The sequence below is a fragment of the Solanum stenotomum genome, chromosome 1 (assembly GCF_019186545.1).
Source record: "Solanum stenotomum isolate F172 chromosome 1, ASM1918654v1, whole genome shotgun sequence".
Taxonomy (NCBI): domain Eukaryota; kingdom Viridiplantae; phylum Streptophyta; class Magnoliopsida; order Solanales; family Solanaceae; genus Solanum; species Solanum stenotomum.
The window spans coordinates 7,133,114-7,151,550 of record NC_064282.1 but is presented as its reverse complement, the minus strand read 5'-3'; the positions used below and the strand labels follow the sequence as shown (position 1 = coordinate 7,151,550).

Sequence of the window (18,437 nt, the reverse complement as noted above, 5' to 3'; positions counted from 1 at the left end):
AACTTGTCCCCTATCAATTATCATTATGCCACCATTGTTATTATCTTTTAAGAAAAAAAACACCGTAATGGTTATGATTAGGGGCGTCATAGATTAAACTAAATTTAAGTATATTTAAATTGTTTGAGTTGATAAATAGACAGGGTCATCGGCCCCCTTAAAAATTACTTGATTATTGCCATTGGCTCCTAGTTAAGACTCTTAAAATTAGTTTTGACTATCCAATTAAATTGAAATTTTGAGATTGAATTATTTTCTTAGATCTTGAATTTTATGCTAGCTATTTAATTTGTGCCTTGACGTGAGCAATAATAATTTCCCCTAAGATCTAGTCGTAGAATATAAGATTATACACAATATATATAATCGTATATATTTGGGAGAATACTTTTGAATAATCATCTCAAATATACAATATATATAATCGTGTATATTTGAGATAACTTTAAGATTAATCGTCATTCAATACGTGACAATTTTTTATATTTAAAACTATACAAGAGGATACTTTGAATTTCTAATTTTGATCATATAGTATATAGTACTAATATTCTTCTTTTTATGCATGCATCATCAAATTCCCCTCTTCCAATCCATTTCTCTCTTTTACCGAGTTGAATACAAGACAAGATCAAATTTTCTTATTCAAATATAGTGGCGTATTATTATTATTTTATGTTTTTATCTATCATAAGATTGTTTAATTGAAGACGCATTTGAAAACCATGATATAAAATTATAGAAGAAGTAAAAATGGAATATTTTGTTGGCCGTTAAAATACTTATCACAATTATTTATTTAAGAGTCAAATAATATGAAATAATTTAAAATATATTTTTTCATCATTTTAATATGAGAAAAAAATGTAATTTATAGTATTTCATTTTCTTATAGTTTATAAATATTTATATTTTATTTTTAAAACTATCAAATTAATCTAATCTAAATTAGCTTTTTGAAAATAATTAAATTAATTCTGATAAATTAAAACATGACAACTATTTTAAAAGCGAGGAAGTAAAATGAAATGATAGAGAGAGGAAAGAGAGGTCTTCCAATTGACAATTTCAAGATCCGATCCCAAGGCTTGATGGGATTTCGTACATGCCTCACATTCCTTTAGAAGATGATGTCTGTGCTAACTTTTTTTTATTAAAATAAAATTATTATTTGATGGTTAGCTTTAAATCAACGATAAAATAGCTATGGGTTTGAGTTATCAATATTAATTAATGTTTGTATTGTGATAGATTATTGAGTGCCTATATGTATATTCCCTTTGAGGTGCGATCCTTTCAGAATCGTATGTAAATATGTGGTCCTATGTAGTCAAGTTTTTTTTCAAAAAATCTTTATATGCGCATTCAATATTTATATCAAATAATTAGTTATTACTTTTATCACTTAACTTTGGTTAGATGGTATATTTTTTTAGTTTGTTGCTGTCGTTAAGTTCCTATTATGTCTACATCAAGTTGGCAATGGAATTGAAATTTTACGTTGAAAATTAAGTGCTTGAAGCATGCTACTATTACATAGAGTCGCAAGTCTAATTTATATAGTGGGATGCCTATTAATATACATACTATCGAAGGTTTAATAATGTACTAGGGGGAATTAGCTATTGAGGGTGTTCAAGTAATTTACTAATTTATGTGGCGATATTCACATCTCGAGGGACTAGGGTTAAATTATTTTTTATATACGTTTAGTACATTTTAAATTAGTAATTATTGTGAGTTATTTTTTACATAATTTTCAAATATACATGTAAATAACCCGGCATGATCGTAGGACATCACAATTCACCAAACATGATAATACTTAATAAATAAAATTGGGGATTGGATGCGCACGAAATCACCACTAATGTTGAGATGTTCAGTCGATACCCTACCTCTTTGAGGGGACATGGGGTTTCGACCCTATAAGTGAGCAGAAAAGAGAGGATGAAAGAAGTCCTGGTGAACTGTCATAATTAGAACACATATAAGTTTTATTGTCCGATAATATATAGTATATACTGACCATGGGCAGGTCCTAAAGCGAAAGACGGAAATATTGCGGAATTCAAAAAAACTTAAAAATTTTATGTTCGAATTCACGATTAAAATTAAAAAGTTTGATTTTCGAAATCCGAATTGTGACACTTAGGAAGTAGGAAATAACAAAAAGGATGCTCAAGATCAATGCCAGACTATACTGCCAGTTCCTAATACTATATTAGTTACTTACAATTCTTTTTTATTGCTACTACTATTAATTAGCTTGTATTAATGGGTTTATTTAATTAAAGTCAAAACTTAGATGCGTCCTTAGATGTCCAATTATATTATAATTACTTTGAGATTAGGGAATTGACTTTGGTGTCTCAAAAGCAGCACACAAATTAGAGAAATTTAAGAAAGCAAAGATAAACCAAAGTTTTATTTTTTCTTTTTCTTCTCTCTTCCAAATGGAAAACAACAAATCAGAAAATGATAATGAAATGGAAATTGATCTCAGCTTGAAACTTGATGCTAGAGAAGAAGAAAATGAAGAAAATCAAATTGGAGAATCATCACAATTGAATGAGAAAACACAAGCAAAAGATCAAGAATTACCAAAATCTCATGAAGAGGTACATATTTTTTTTTAAAATTAATTACTTGTAAGAAGATTGATCATCTCATTTTAAAGATTTTTGATGAAACTGTTAGAGATCGTACACTTTTATTCACTTGTTCCGTATGTAGTTATCCATGTTAGAAAAGGAGATGAAGAGGATGAAAGAGGAAAACAAAGTATTGAGGAAGGCAGTGGAGCAAACAATGAAAGATTACTATGATCTACAAGCAAAATTCTCAATTCATCAAAATAATCACAAGGTATAGTACTAAACAATTTTCATCAATCTCATGTCATAGTTTTAACTAAACATCGACTTAATTTTTCATATGGTCACTCATCAACTTATAATAGTTAGTTATCATCTCAGAAAGGCACTTTCTTTGTTGAAGCAAAGATGACTTTCTGCTATAATAACTATTAGTTGAGCGACCATCTGATCAGAAATCAATTCACTCACCATTTATGTTTAATTGTGTCTTTTCATCCTAATTTTTTTTGTTTATTTTAGGATCACAAAAATTTTCTTTCATTGAGTGGAAATGATGATACTAGTGAAGGACAAACAAGGGTTCCAAAAATCTTGGATATTTTAAATACTAATAGAATTACATCACCAACATCATTAGAAGATGATACTATGGATGGTGATCACGAATTAGGGTTATCTTTGACTTTGGTTAGTAGTAATAGTACTACAAGCAGCAAATTAGTGGAAATATTAGAAGAAGATCAAAGAAAGGAGAAAAAAGATCATCCTTCAATTAATCATCAAATACAAAATAAACCACAAAATTTGGGAGGATTAACAAGTCATGTGACTACAGCTTCTCCACCAAACAGAAAATCTAGGGTTTCAGTCAGAGCAAGATGTGAATCCGCTACAGTAAGTTCAATATTAAAAATCTTTTGTTTTTTCTTTAAACGAAAAAAAAAACATTTTTTATTCAACGAAATTCATTTTTTTTTTCCAGATGAATGATGGTTGCCAATGGAGAAAATATGGTCAGAAAATTGCTAAAGGAAGTCCTAATTGTCCCAGAGCTTACTACCGTTGCACGGTGGCGCCCGGTTGTCCAGTTAGAAAACAGGTACGATAAAAATCCGTTCTCTAGATTTAACTTATAATATACCTTAACAATATAATTCGATGTAATATAATTTTGTTGTAACATATTATCTGTCATTTTTTTCAAATTGCTAATTCCACTTGTTATGAAATATAAGTAAACTCATTCTTTTGTTTAAAGCTTTTTGAGAGAAATTGGAAACTTCAAAATTAATATTTCACTATGATTTGGAATGATTTAATTTGTTGCATCCTCTAAAAAAAAAATGTATATATTAAACAGTCAACGTATATAAGTTAAACTCGGTGTTTAATATAGGTACAAAGATGTTTGGAGGACATGTCAATATTGATTACAACATATGAAGGAACACATAATCATCCACTTCCAGTAGGTGCAACAGCAATGGCATCAACAGCATCAGCAGCAGCTTCATTCATGTTAGTGGATTCAAGTATTAGTCCTCTTCTTAATCACAATTCCAACTTAAACCAACCACTTAATTTCCCTAATTACCACCATAATCTAGCACCTAATTACCATCACTCTTCTTCTTCACCTTATAATTTCTCCAATTTAAGAAACAACATCCTTAATTCTAGTGATCCTAATTCTTCACAAGGGAACTTAGTTCTTGATCTCACCAAAAATATGTCAAATAATAATCATCAATTTCCCTTTGCAAGTTCTTCTTCAAATAATCATGAATTGGGGCATTCTAATTGGATGTCTAAATTGTCTAATTATGAAGGGAACAACCTTTTTGCTGGTCCTAAATTACAAGGTGAACATCATTATAATAATAATAATAATAATAATAATATTCCTCCTATGTTGGCTCATGAAAATATGAGTGCAATTGCTTCTGATCCTAAGTTTAGGGTTGCTGTTGCTGCTGCTATTTCTTCCCTCATTAATAAAGATCAAAGCAATTCAACTGGAGAGAGTTGAATGATGATATACTACGTATACTCGTCTCAGCAGAGACAAATTCAAGATTTAAATTCGATGAATTATACCTTTAAGGTGCTTAGCATCTTATTAACGCATTGTAATTTTGGAATTATGATTCAGATATTATATTTGTCAAAATTTTAGTACTTTTTTTCCCTCTATATATATTAGTTTTTATGTTTTGATGTCGAAAATATCAAGTTTAATTAAACTCATATATGCACGAAAGTTGCAATTTCATATGGTCTTTGGACGAAAATAATACTATGTTGACCTTTTGAAAAGTTCGTGTATTGCATTTTACCTTTGAAAAAAATATATATTTAGCATAGGTTATAAATGCTTGTATTTAATTGTCAAGTAAATAAGTTTGTCCAAGTCCAATGAAATTTATCGTGGACTTCCTTTATTTGAACTATAGTAAATATCACTTTATACTTTCTTTTTGTAAGTCACCACTTTGGGGGTTGGGGGGGTGTCCATGTGAACCCTTGATTGATGCTAAACTTTGAGTTGGATCTTTAAAAGGTTTGTTTAGCACTTTGTGTTAGCATATATAATACAAGTACTTAATTAATTAATATGAAGTACACGTCAACCTCGAATAAATTTCTATTTAAATCAAGTTTAAAGAATTGTTAATATATCCAGTTTTGATTATTCGATCGAGAAAAAATGTCTCTAAATGTTCATTACTATACATTATTTAAGAAAACAAGAGAATCGGACTATATATACATGCAAATAATACTCGTATAAATTTTTAATCTAGTTCAAAATATATTACTAATGTACGTAACTAGTGTAATGCTAATTCTAATGTAGAGTTTTAGCCATAAAATGTCAAACAATCTAGTTAAATTTTCTAATTCTATTTCAACTTAATTAAATTTCTCGTTCGAATAGTTTAGTTAGGATGAAAAGGGATAGTAAACAAAAAGACTACTCTAATAATACCTAAATTAGATGGTGATTTAGTTTCCATCTTAACGCCTTTGATGGGCTATACCACTAATTAATTAAATGCTAATCACTAGGAAATCTTAATGCTAGCCGTAGAATTAGGGATAAAAAAAAACTTGAATAATATATGATCCTTTTTTTTTCTTATTGACCTCTTAAATTTATCAACTATAGCCTAATTTTTCAAAAAATAGACTTGGGATGACATTATAGAGAATGGTTCGACTTATAGGATAACATCATATTTAACTAGGTGTTATTAATTAATATGGATGCTGGAATTTTATAAGTTTCTGGAGGTGATAATTTAGTATTATTTTTCTAATTATAGAATATAGATAAGTACCTTAATTATTATTTTTCATGATGTTCTATCCTCTATTCTCTATTAATGTTAGATAAATAATAACATATTTTGAATAACCTCATGAGTGGACGTTTTAAAAGAATGATGTCTACGCATCCTTATTTCTATCAGGTGAAGGTAGATAGATCGTTTTTTATAGACTCTATTACTATTTAAAATCAAGATGTCAAAAACATAAAGCTTAATAAATACAATGAAATTATAGTAAAATATATCACTTTCGATCAAGAATACTTATTGAAACTTTAATACGATCAATTTTTTTTTAGCTTTTACTTTAAAAGAAAAAATAAAAATAACATGAAATTTTACCAAAAAGTATGTAAGTACATCTATGTATAAAATTAGAGGAAAAAATGCCACATGTCAGCGCCACAATTAATCTCAAATTTTCAGTATTTAAAAAGTCAATTTTAAAAAAATAATAAGTTTTTTTAAAAAAAAAAATCCACATGTCAGCAATTACTAAAAAAACTGCATCTTTCTGTTCTTCAAAATTTGATTNGAAATAAGGAGAAAATAGATCAAAATCAAGAGAGGCAAATTTAAGAAGTTGTTATTTATTCGAATAAGAGCCCGTTTGGATTGACTTAAAAAAAGTGACTCTTAAAAAGTAATTTTTTAAAGTGCTGGAACTTATTTTTAAAATAAGTAGTTATGTATTTGGATAAAAGTGTTGCAGTTGAAAAAAAAGTTGTTGATGTGTTTGGCAAATAAGTGTTGGTAAACACTTTTTTTATCAAAATGTCTGAAATACCCTTTAAGCTGTTAACATGATGAAAAGTTAATTAATTTAAGGTTTTTATACTTTAAAAAAAATTAAAACAAAATTAATTTATATTTTACATCCATAAGTAATAATATTTTCCTATCATTCACATATTTCTTTACCACCACAAATTATTTATAAGAGGAATAATAATAATAATAATATAATAAAATAATAATAATAATAATATAATAATAAAATAATAATAATAATAAAAAAAAAAATAATGATAATAATAATAATAATAAAATAATAATAATAATAAAATAAAATAATAAAATAATAAAATAATAATAATAATAATAATTCAATATGGGCAATTTAGAAATTGTATAAAAGAATTAAGGGTAAAAAGGTAATATACTTGGTCAACATAAAAGGGCTTTTAAGTTTAAAAAAAAAAAAAAACACCCCTCCCCTAGCTTTTAGCTTTTGGCTTAAAATAAGTCATTTTTGACTTAAAATAAGTCACTTTGATAATTTCAAACATTCTAATAAGTCAAAAACTGATTTTTAAGCCAGTTTGACCAGCTTAAAAGCCCATCCAAACAGGTTCTAAAACCAAAATAACAAAAATTAGCCAAAAGTCATAAGCTGGGAATCCTAGGTTATGGCTTTTGACTTTTAAGTCATAAGTCAAAAGCCAATCCAAACAGACCCATAATGTCTATTTTTATAATTAAAAAAAATCAACTTTAATTTTATAATTATCATTATCATGATGTTTAAAAAAAAAATAGATTTATTGAAAAAGTTCAACTTGGAGTCGTTGTTAATAAGGCTTACCAATTTCCTCTTGCATTATTTCTATGCATGTTTTATACAAGAGCTCCAACTTTCTAACATTCACTATAGTTATTGTGGCCTATTGCAGATGTAATGAATGTGATTGTCATACAATATAACTTGATAGTTATGCTATGCTTCCATTTTTTTTGTTCATGTAGAATAAAAATATTGCTTCAGTTGCTTTATTATTTTATATAGTTTGTTGGCAGATGTTTAAAATATTTGCAAAACTTTTTTTAAATATTACTATAACTGATTTATGTTGCTGACCCACAATATGCTCTTCCTTATTATTATTTGTATAATTTTCCTTAAAATTTTGATGCACCAAAATCTATTGGGTATAAAGAATTTCTATTTCTTTTATCAATAAGTAAAATAGTACTTCTAACATGTTATTAAAATTTCATTTGTTTTGTATAACACAAAGTAATAATAGATAAAATATAGTAAATTAATACTCTATCGAGTGTAGTCCTATCAATGAGAAATTCAATATCAAGAGGATCACCATTAGTGGGAGATTTAGCACCTAGATAGGTAAAAATTGGATAACTTTAGTTGGAACTTTATTCTTTAAATTTTATGGGATTTTAAAGTCTCTAACACTATATGATTTTAAATTTACATCTTAAATTGTATAAAAATGTATTTGATAGGTTGAGAAGGTGTCATGACTTGAAATCAACGATATAATTTGTTCTTTTGTTGAGTTGGCTAAAGAAGAGTCGAAACTATATTTTGTACTTATCATCAACAACTAATAAACCTTGGTGAATCAAGGGACAATAAAAAATGTACAATTATTTTAATTCATTTTAAATTAAATTTTAAGATATGTTATTATTTAATTAGACCCACTATAATTATCTTTAGATCTAATCATTAACTTCAATAGGTACTCTAAACTTGCTTAACTATTGCCTTCAATTTAATTGATTCATTTAAAAGGAAAAATCATTTTTTGGATAGTAAAAACAATTGTTTTTAACGACTTATTTGAGTAGAGTTTTTATGCTCTCAAATTGATACGTCATATTCTTTTTTCAAAGAAGTATAAATTCACCTTAATTATGTTATATTTTGTATAATTTGTGTTTGTATAAAGCAAGAAAGAGAGAAATGCAAAAGAGAACTGACAGGGGAATATTTGTATTGTATAATTATAAGTGTATAGGACGAAGATATATGTATTTGCATGTGTATATATACAATTTTCTCTCGCTTTATACAAATAGAAACACAATTTATACATTTATGTTTGTATAAAGCGAGAGAGGCGAGCGACAGAGGGAGAGTGGTGAGCGAGAGTTTGAGGGAGAGAGGCGACTGGCAAATAGTTTGCTACAGGACACAATTAAATCAAAGTGTGGTTATACCATTTAATTTGAATTAATAGTTTGTCATTATGTACAATTATCCCTAAATTAATTGATAAGTAAAGATTAGTTCAACTACACTTCTTTTTATAGATAAGGTGGTTTGTAACCAGGGGCGGCTCAACGTACTTGGAGGTCTAAAGCGAAATTTCAATTAAAGGCCTAAAATTTTTTATTTGAGGCAATTATTATATAAATTGTTAACATTATTCTAGAAGTAATAAGTTGACAAAACTACTTATAAACCTTTTTTTGTTTGTTTAAAAATACATGAAATAAGTCAATCTAAACAGGTTTGTAATTCACTTTATCCAAAACATGATTTTTTACTACTGATTCATATTTTTGATAGAGCTCTAACTTACATATAGTATAAAAAGGGTCTAGAAAATTACAACGCGAGAGTTAGTGAAGAGAATGTAAGAAGACAAAACAACATTTTTCTTGATTTCTTCTATTTGATTGAGGAGAATAAAATAATATATATATTTTTTAAAGAAAAATACATTTCTTTTAGATGATTAATTTTTTCTATAAAAACAATTAACACATAATTTATCGTGGTAAAAATTAGAGGCCCCCTAAAATTGGAGGCCTAAGGCATATGCCTAATTTTTATAAGCATTGAGTCGGCACTGTTTGTAACTATCCTTTTAATCTCAACATTAATGGTTTTTCTTTAAAATATCTATGTAGAAATTACATTATGGACAAAATTCTAATAATCCAGGAGAAATATGATAAGATTTTATTAGTTTAAAATACAATTGATTTTATGCATCTTTATATTTAAAACAATGTTCCAAAAAAAAAGAGAAAATAATAATAAGTAAAAGATATATAATAAATATACGCTCAATAATAATTCATATTAGTCATTGTTAAATTAAAAAAATATTCATTTTAAAATATCCGCGCAACGCGCAGGCACATATACTAGTAAGATATAATTAGTGAAAAGAATACCCTAAAGAAAAAATGTTTGTATAGTACATATTTAACAGGTAATATTTGAACATGAAAAAAGAAAAACAACTTTAAATAAATTTTGACCGCCAAACAAATACAATATATATTTTATTTCAAACTTATTTCTGAAATATTTTACTTCATCCTATTAAACTTATTTTATCCCGCCTAATCTTAAGACAATTTAGTCTGCGAACAAACATATGGTCTCAAATTTGTGGATATAACCAAAAGCCCAATACCGAAGATGTTTGGGTAATTACGGGCCCAATTGGCCCAACATATAACAGATGCTAAAAAACGGAAATTATACGTTAGTCTTTAATTTTCAGCTTGTAAGATACAATTTCCATAAATTTTAAATATTATCCAAATCTTTTTCTTTAAAGTATTGTATAATAGGAATATGTTTTTTAATCTACAAGTGGTCCTTTTTTCTTATGCACCATTTTAATAAAACACTCAAAATCTTAGAACTTTGAGTGTGAGTGTTATATTGTTAAAAAGAACTACATTATATGAAAGAAGATCAAATCAAATTTAGTATTTATTACACATAAAGTAAGTTTTGAGTGGGAGAATTATACATTTAACTATTTCAGCTCTCAACAGAATACCAAAGCATCTAACATTAATCTAAGTAAAACTTACTAAAATAAAATGTCTTTTTTTTAATTATCTAATTCTATAATTGGCAGCGCATAAAAGTTATTCTTTAATAAAACTATATTAATATTAAATATATAAAATAAAGGCTATGAAAGAGCGGTAGAGAAATTTAACATAACTAATACAATTTTCCATGTGTATAAACTTTATTTTACTGTAATTAATTTAGAAACTTAAAGATGTTGATAATTACTAAAATAAATCAAATGATATACAAATACAATCTTAAAATTGATTATTTCAATCGTTTTACCCTGTCATTGATATCAATTGAAAGGCTTTCAAAAAATTTAAGTATTAAAAAGTTATATATTTGTGTCAAACGACTAGTTCTATTTGGTTTTTGTTTTTTTCCTTATACACCATCTACTTTGTCTGTATATAAAATTTGATTTCCTAATTGATTTTTTCACGATACAATGAAAAGTACTTCAAAATTAAATGATTTTTGCATGTCTGTGATTTTTATTTGTCAATTATTTTGTGAAATTGTTCGCTTTTCTGAAATAACTTTTAACAAGTATCTGCAATCTTCCATAATTGTTATTACCCTTACAATGACATTGTATATTGTTTTGTTCAATAAGTTTGACAATAATATGCAACATGTTAGGGAGCGTTTTACCTTCTGTGGGACTTCTCGATGTGAATTCGGATTTAGTCGAGTTTCAATATGGATATCGAACATGGAAACCAAAAAAATAAAAATTATATCTCATTGCTTTTGCTAATGAACTGTAACTCTTATTTGATGCTCCAAAATTTAGTGATGAGACTTGATATAAACATTGTCTTACCTGAATATTTCAATACTCATTTTTTAAGCATATCTAAAATATCTGCCAAAAACATCTGTATTATGAATTTTATCACTGCCATGATATCTAATTTAAGTTATTTGGTAAAGAAATTAAACAATTCATTTAACTTTTCTTTATGTTGAAGTTTGTCGAGGAAATACCTCAACAATTCCCCTACAATAATTACTCAAGGGTGTGTTTGGTAGGGAGAAAAATATTTTTAAATTTGTGTTTCATATTCAAATTTCTTAAAATAAGGAAAGTGACTTTTCTAATGAAAGTAAAAACAAGGGAAAAGGATCTGAAAAATACTTCAACTTTGCCCGAATTTGTTGTTACGATATCAAACTTTATGGAGGACATTTTCCCCCTACACTATTTAATATTGTATTTTAAAGGTATATATGTTCCCACGTGGACACGTTACTATTTATTATGATGTAATTTTTATGATGTCCATGTGGGCACATATATCCTTTAAAATATACTATTAAATAGTGCATGGGTAAAAGGTCCTTTCCAAAGTTCGATATTGTTACAACAATTTCGATCAAAGTTCGAATATATTCCATACAATTTTTTCCTAATAAAAAACAAGTTTTATAAGTGAAATTCTAAGTTTATTATCTACTGTTCACTCCCTCCAATCCTCATCCGGTCATCCCCGACCATACCACCCCTGAACCCCTTAGCCATCTCCATCTGCTTTCATAACTTTTTATTAGATAATATATAAATGTTTTTGAATTATTTTTTCTTGCTTACTTATCAGACACTAGAAATAAATAAAAGATCCACTTATTTTTCAAAAAAAATAAATTTAGGTAATTATTTTTCACAAAAAATATTTTCCTTCTTACCAAACACGCCCTTATTGTCCGTTTAATAGCTAGATAAGATCCAAGTTATTCATGTATTATTTTTTATAACTTATACGAAATTCAATAGGTAAATAGCAAATAAATTATTTACATATAAAATAAATACGATGTTTTATTGACAATTTAGAAACCAACATAATTAATACATGGATAAGTTATGAGGAAATTTATATGTTATTTTATGCAGGATATAAGATGAAATAACTAACATATGTATAATTAATAATACATAAATAACTAATACTTATCTAACTAATATCTACATAAAATAATACTCCCTCCGTTTCAAAAAGAGTGACCTAGTTTGACTTGACATGAAGTTTAAGAAAATAAATAAGACTTTTGAATCTTGTGGTCCTAAATTAAAATTATGTCAAATGTATAAAATTGCCCTAATCTCGTGGTATTAAACATGTCACGTGAAAAGTTGAAAGTAAAATAAAGAAGAGCAACTTTCACATATAGCAAACACAAAATTCATACTTGTATGATATAACAAACTTTGCATAATTGCGCTCCATAGCAAACATAAATATGTATATTTCGCTATACATATACAAAAGAAAGCAGTTGTATAATCTGCTTTGGTATACATATACAAAAAGATCAATTGTATAAAGTGAGAGAGGCGAGTGAGCGAGCGAGATCTAGGAGAGTGGCGAGTGGGATCTGGGAGAGGGGAGAGAGGAGAACGAAAATATATGTATATATATAATTTTCACGCATTTTATACATTTGTGTTTTGTATAAAGTGAGAGAGGGAAGTGAGAGAGCGAGATCTAGGAGATGGGAGAGAGGGGAACGAAAATATATGTATATATACAATTCTCTCGCTTTATACAAACACAAACGCATTTTATACAATTTGCGATTTTTGTATAAAGTGACAGAGGCGAGCGAGAGAGCGAGATTTGAGAGAGTGGCGAGCGAGATTCACTAGGAGAGAGGTTAAATAGCAATAGTTTGTTATGGGGTACAATGAAATCAAACTATATTTATAACATTTAATTTGAATTAATAATTTGCTATTATATATAATTTTGCCAATAAAGAAATAATTATTTTTTAAACAAACTAAAAAGGAAAGGAAATTATTCTTTTTGAAAGGGAGGAAGTACCTAAATTCATAAGTCATAACAAAACCGAACCGGTTCACGTGTCAATTTGTTGTAGTGCTAACCGGCTCGATCATTCGCTGGTCCGAGTTTTCAGAGGTTTTAATAAAGGGAGAGAGTGAAGAAAACTCAAAGCCCTAAAAGATGGCGAGCGGCGTAGTGGAGAAGACGGAGGAAGAGCTTCGCAAAGAACTCTTTGAACTCAATAGGCAACAACGCGAGGTCTGTTCTTTATCTTTCTATATGCCATACAATTTTCTAGGTTTTTTTGTAACTTTTATACTATTGGTTAACTAGATTACTGAGCGGCTTAAGGATCCAAGAGGTCTTCGCCGTGGTGGATTCTCCGGCGGAGGTCCACGGAATTTTGTTGCCAATGGTGGTCGCCAACGCGGCGTTGTTAGACCTGTAAGTTCTCTTTGTATGTTTTGAGAGGAAGCTTCTTGTAATTTACGTCCTTTTTTGGTTATTGAGTTTGGTGTTATTGTTAATTGGCTCTTTAGGCGGAGAGGAATGATGCAGAGGATCAGCCAGCACCTAAAAGGCGTATTTCTTCTGCTGTTGTGAAGGTGAACACTGAAAATTGAATAATTCTCCCCTGAGGAATTCGTGTGTTTAGAACTAGAACTACAAATTTGCTTAAAGAAACAAGCTGGAATGAATATGGAAAATTCATAGCCAAATCATAGTTTGTGCTGGATTAAGGCTATTTTGTCGTTGTTGTTGTTGTCGTTTGTTGTTTTTCCAAATAGAGTAAAAATCTTATTTTTTGTATATTGGTTTATGGATTCAGATTGAAGAGGGGGAGATTGCTGAGGATGTATCCGGAGCACCAAGGGATGCAAATAAGGAAGAGTCAATTGTGGAGGCAAGCCCAAGGGAGGCACCTGCCAACCACAATGAAAGAAAGCCATCCAATTGGCTCCGGAGAGATGGCTATCAAAGGCCATCCAAAATGGTAAATATGGATGGTAACCTTTTGGGGGGCCACATCTTTTTATTAGTCCTCGTACTTTTCATAAAGATAATGGTGTGTTTCTGCACCTTAGAGACATTGATATTCATTTGCTTTGAATAATTTGTGTAGGATTTTGATATACCTCCACCAGAGCCTGTGCCTAGAGTGTTGCCCAAAAACGAGGATCCTAAATTGGTTAGTAGGAATAAGAGAATGTTGGGGCAGCTGCTGGGGACCTTGGAGGTGAGTACAAAGTTCTTTGTCATGGGTTTGATTTATGTATTTTGAACCTATAGCTGCTTCATAGGTGTCAATCTGGTTTCTTTAATAGTTGAACTGCTATAAAATTCCATCTCCTGGAGATATGCTTGTGCTTAATTTCTTAAGTCGAAGAACAAGCTATCCAAATAATTTTGTCAAGGCAACATCAGAATAGTGCTCAATCACCTAAACCAGAAAAGCGGTATTGAAATTCTTCTCAGGAAAGTCGTTGATGTATAACCAAAGAAAGTGTTTCTTACAGCACATACAAAATAAATCTATTTCCGTCACTGAAAAGAGGTAGAGATATGGTGTTATAACTTATAGATCTCCCGGATATTATCACTTAAGCTTGAATTGTCAGTTAAAGACTAACGAGGGACTTGATATTCAAACTCTGATGCTATAAAGAAGAAAAACTATTGAAAGAGAACTATAAATTTGATGTCCAAATAAGGTGTTCAAGTGCTTTCAAGGGATTTGGTAAACCATTTTAATGACTTCATTTTTGTTTAATGTTGCTCCTCATATGTGTCTAGGTCCTCTAGGAGAAAACTTTTGGAATTAGTCAAGAAACTGTTTTAAGCATCTTTTCGTTCTACATGATCAGTTTGATAATATTTCCTTGAAAGATAATTCTCAATTTAGAACCCTCAGTAATTCAGTTGTACAATCGTTAGTTTCTGTTTGGCACGGCGACACTTAGCTCACCTACCTTTGCTCTGATTATATGTGTGGAATGTTTTCAGAAATTCCGGAAAGAAGACATGCAGCTTTCTGGGACTGAGGCTTACATGCGGAGGTCAGATTCTTTGAAAAGGGTGAGTACTCAGATCTTATATTGTTGTATTAACTCTGGTTGAATGTTTTTATTGCTAACATATAACTTCATTGAAGGATGTACTTTTTATTTCTATTTCTACTGTACTTCATTTCTTCTACTTTTATTTTGTATAATGTTGACTTGAGATGAGCATTTATAGTAGATATTGTGACATGCTCACTGAGGATTTATACGACTGACCCCAACTTGAGTTTGAGATTGAGGTGTAGTAGAGTATTTCCAACTTTATTGGAGGATAAAAATTATCAGGTAATGAAATTATATGAGTTTGAGTTTGTGGCCTAATAATTTGGTTGGAGCTTGAGTTAATATTTGAATTTTGAACTTTAGTCAGGAAAATTTGAGTTTACATAGGAATGTACAGGGATTAACCTACAGATGAAATTGGTTCTCACTTTTGTAATCGTTGAACTTTATAATTTGAGGATTATTCTGATGAATTTGGTTTTTTAGTTTTGTTATATTTGAATATTTTCATTTTTATGAATCCTCAAGAATCTTGAGACATCTATACCTGTGGGATTTCACTGGGTATGTTGTTGATACTATACCTGTTGAAAACATTTCTTTAATAGGTGGATGGGGTCTCTGGTGTATTGTATGTTTTCTTCGACCAATAGTTTTTATCATCATGGTTTTGACTACGTCTGCACTTGAAAATGAATATATGAGTACATGCTTTCTCTTACAGTCCACACCAGCTATTCTACGAGTGCATTTTTTCTCATACAATCTACACCAACTATTTTCCCATTCCCTCCTCCCCCCTCAAAAAGTTTGAAAGAACTGAAGAAAGAAACAGTTGTTCTAATGATCATAAATCTTAGCCTAGAGAAGTACTTTTGACATCAAAATAATGCCAGGCTGAGCAAAGGGCGCGCGAAGACAGTGAGAAATTAAGACAACAAGAGCGGGAGCAGCTTGATGAAAAGCTGAAAAGAGATCTGGTGTGTCTCAGTTTAACATTTTCAGCTATTCTTGCAATGAACTTCTGTGGTAAATCCTAACAAGTAATATGAGAAATGTAACTAACTCCCAACTCTTGTCTCTGTGTTAAGACTCTTCGAGCACGTCTTGCTGCTAAAGCTGAGGAGAAGAGGCTGGAATTGCTGTTTCTTCGGTGGAGTGAGCACCACAAAAAACTAGCCAATTTTATAAGGTATGTTGTGTTAGCTACATCAAATATTAATTCCTGATGCAACCAGCAATGAAGCTTGTTCTACATGACCTGCTTGAAAAAGCACCTGTATGAGATGTATTCCATTTTTATTTCGAGTTTTTGAGATCATTAAAAGTTCATTTGAAATGTTTCGGGATCAGTCTCTTTTATTCTGCTGTCTACATCTGCACTATTTTAGATCTGTGAGCAGTGAAATTTATCGTGTTAATTTTAGGATTCTTATTGTGCAGGTTATTTCTTATTTCGGTCCAAATGTCCATATTCCAATTTTATTGACGCGAAGATAAGTTTCTGTTCATGTACAGAATGTTGAAGCTGTTAAATGACTGCAAAATCCCTCTTTGCAGCAGTATAGGCTGATCAGTTATCTATCCTGGTAACAGTTCATAACTTCTCTTTATATTTTTTGGCTGTGTTAATTTCAGGACCAAAGCCGAGCCACCGATCTTTTATTCTTTTGCCAAACCATTGGAAGAAGATCCAACCTTACTTGAGCAGAGAAAAGATCAGGTAACTATCAAGCTGCACGCATTCAATTGTGTTATATACGACTGAAATATACTTCCAAATGGATAGAAAATTGAAAATCCACAATGGATGAGTTGTACACAGAAAAATTACTTGTTGAGGTGGCACTTGGCAGGGAATTATGTTTATTTAACCCTGAAGCTTTTGGTAGTGTGAGTTTCTCTGGGAATGCGCTTTGTGTTTGTGGATAGGGGGAGGGGGGAGTACTGAATGCAGTGGTGTGAATTCTATAGTTGACTGAGCATGTGAGACTACAGTGTTAGAAAATACATCGAATAGCCTCAGGACTTGTTGATTTGGTGGACATGTGTTATGCTGACAGATCACTTAAATTTTTTGTTCTTTTCAGATATTCGAGGAATGGAAAGCTGCAAGGAGAGAGGAATTGTCGCAATACCAGAAAAAAATTGCTGAACAAAATGTTGCAAAAGCTGAGGAGGAATGGAAAACTATTTTAGAAAGGAGAGCCAACAAAAATGTAGCAAACCTTCAAGAAACGATGGACAAAGAGCTAGAGACTCATAGGCTTGAGCGTGGACCCAAGACTCGAAAGATTCCCGGTGTCAGCAACAACGAAGATGAGGATGTTGAGGATATCAATGTTGCGGAGGATGATATGATGGATGATGTGCTTGAAGTGGATGAGAATAACCAGAGGAGTGATGAAAATGTAAAAGTTGAAGCAGGCAATGGTAGTCCACAGATTGATAACAATGATGAGCAGTAGATATGGATCTTTCATCTCCTTAAAGGTTTAGTCAGGATATGGCAAAAGCATCTTTGTGGGTCGAATGGGCTTTTGTAAGAAGTGGTGTTTTGTGTTTGGTTTTGTTTGGCTGGCTTTTGTGGCAGCTATGTCATGCTGAGCTCGGCTGAGGATTACTCTTATTTATGTTAAACCTTCCAATTTTGTTGTATCAGCTGAATGTCTTATTCGTAGTATTTATCAGTAAGAAAAAGAAAAGTTTGTTGCTTCTCTCAAACACACACACCTATATTTGAATGTTTTATTTGTACTCTTNCAGCTATGTCATGCTGAGCTCGGCTGAGGATTACTCTTATTTATGTTAAACCTTCCAATTTTGTTGTATCAGCTGAATGTCTTATTCGTAGTATTTATCAGTAAGAAAAAGAAAAGTTTGTTGCTTATCTCATACACACACGCCTATATTTGAATGTTTTATTTGTACTCGTGTGAAGGTTAATTGGCCAAGGTTGAGATTCAGTATGGAGTTGTTTGCTGGATTGGTGCGATGGCACTACTTGTCAACCTGCTAAGCGTCTGAATAGACGTAATTAAGGAAATTCTATTGCTGCAGTTTTCTTAGACTTG

General features: G+C 30.1%; 3 protein-coding genes across 3 annotated transcripts in view; 2 read left to right on the top strand and 1 right to left on the bottom strand.

Moving 5' to 3' along the window:
* The window catches only part of LOC125873047 (uncharacterized), a 121,340-nt gene that overhangs the window by 55,299 nt on the left and 47,604 nt on the right, over nt 1–18,437 (bottom strand). The window lies entirely within an intron of this gene.
* On the top strand, nt 2,366–4,791 carry LOC125873014 (probable WRKY transcription factor 9). The gene is made up of 5 exons (XM_049553859.1): nt 2,366–2,621; nt 2,737–2,868; nt 3,120–3,494; nt 3,583–3,699; nt 3,997–4,791. Exons 1-5 carry the CDS (start codon nt 2,457–2,459, stop codon nt 4,627–4,629), a joined length of 1,422 nt encoding a protein of 473 aa, XP_049409816.1. The 5' UTR covers nt 2,366–2,456; the 3' UTR covers nt 4,630–4,791.
* On the top strand, nt 13,399–18,066 carry LOC125873034 (uncharacterized). The gene is made up of 10 exons (XM_049553881.1): nt 13,399–13,555; nt 13,631–13,741; nt 13,837–13,902; nt 14,127–14,291; nt 14,421–14,534; nt 15,302–15,373; nt 16,260–16,343; nt 16,455–16,555; nt 17,002–17,086; nt 17,454–18,066. The coding sequence occupies exons 1-10, from the start codon at nt 13,478–13,480 to the stop codon at nt 17,829–17,831; spliced, it is 1,254 nt and encodes a 417-aa protein (XP_049409838.1). The 5' UTR covers nt 13,399–13,477; the 3' UTR covers nt 17,832–18,066.

Coding starts and splice junctions, on each gene's coding strand:
- LOC125873014 (XM_049553859.1), top strand. CDS start 2,457: ATGGAAAACAACAAATCAGAAAATGATAATGAAATGGAAATTGATCTC. Junction 3,495..3,582: donor CAAGATGTGAATCCGCTACA/GTAAGTTCAATA, acceptor TTTTTTTTCCAG/ATGAATGATGGTTGCCAATG. Junction 3,700..3,996: donor GTTGTCCAGTTAGAAAACAG/GTACGATAAAAA, acceptor TGTTTAATATAG/GTACAAAGATGTTTGGAGGA.
- LOC125873034 (XM_049553881.1), top strand. CDS start 13,478: ATGGCGAGCGGCGTAGTGGAGAAGACGGAGGAAGAGCTTCGCAAAGAA. Junction 15,374..16,259: donor GGTCAGATTCTTTGAAAAGG/GTGAGTACTCAG, acceptor AAATAATGCCAG/GCTGAGCAAAGGGCGCGCGA. Junction 16,556..17,001: donor AAACTAGCCAATTTTATAAG/GTATGTTGTGTT, acceptor TGTTAATTTCAG/GACCAAAGCCGAGCCACCGA.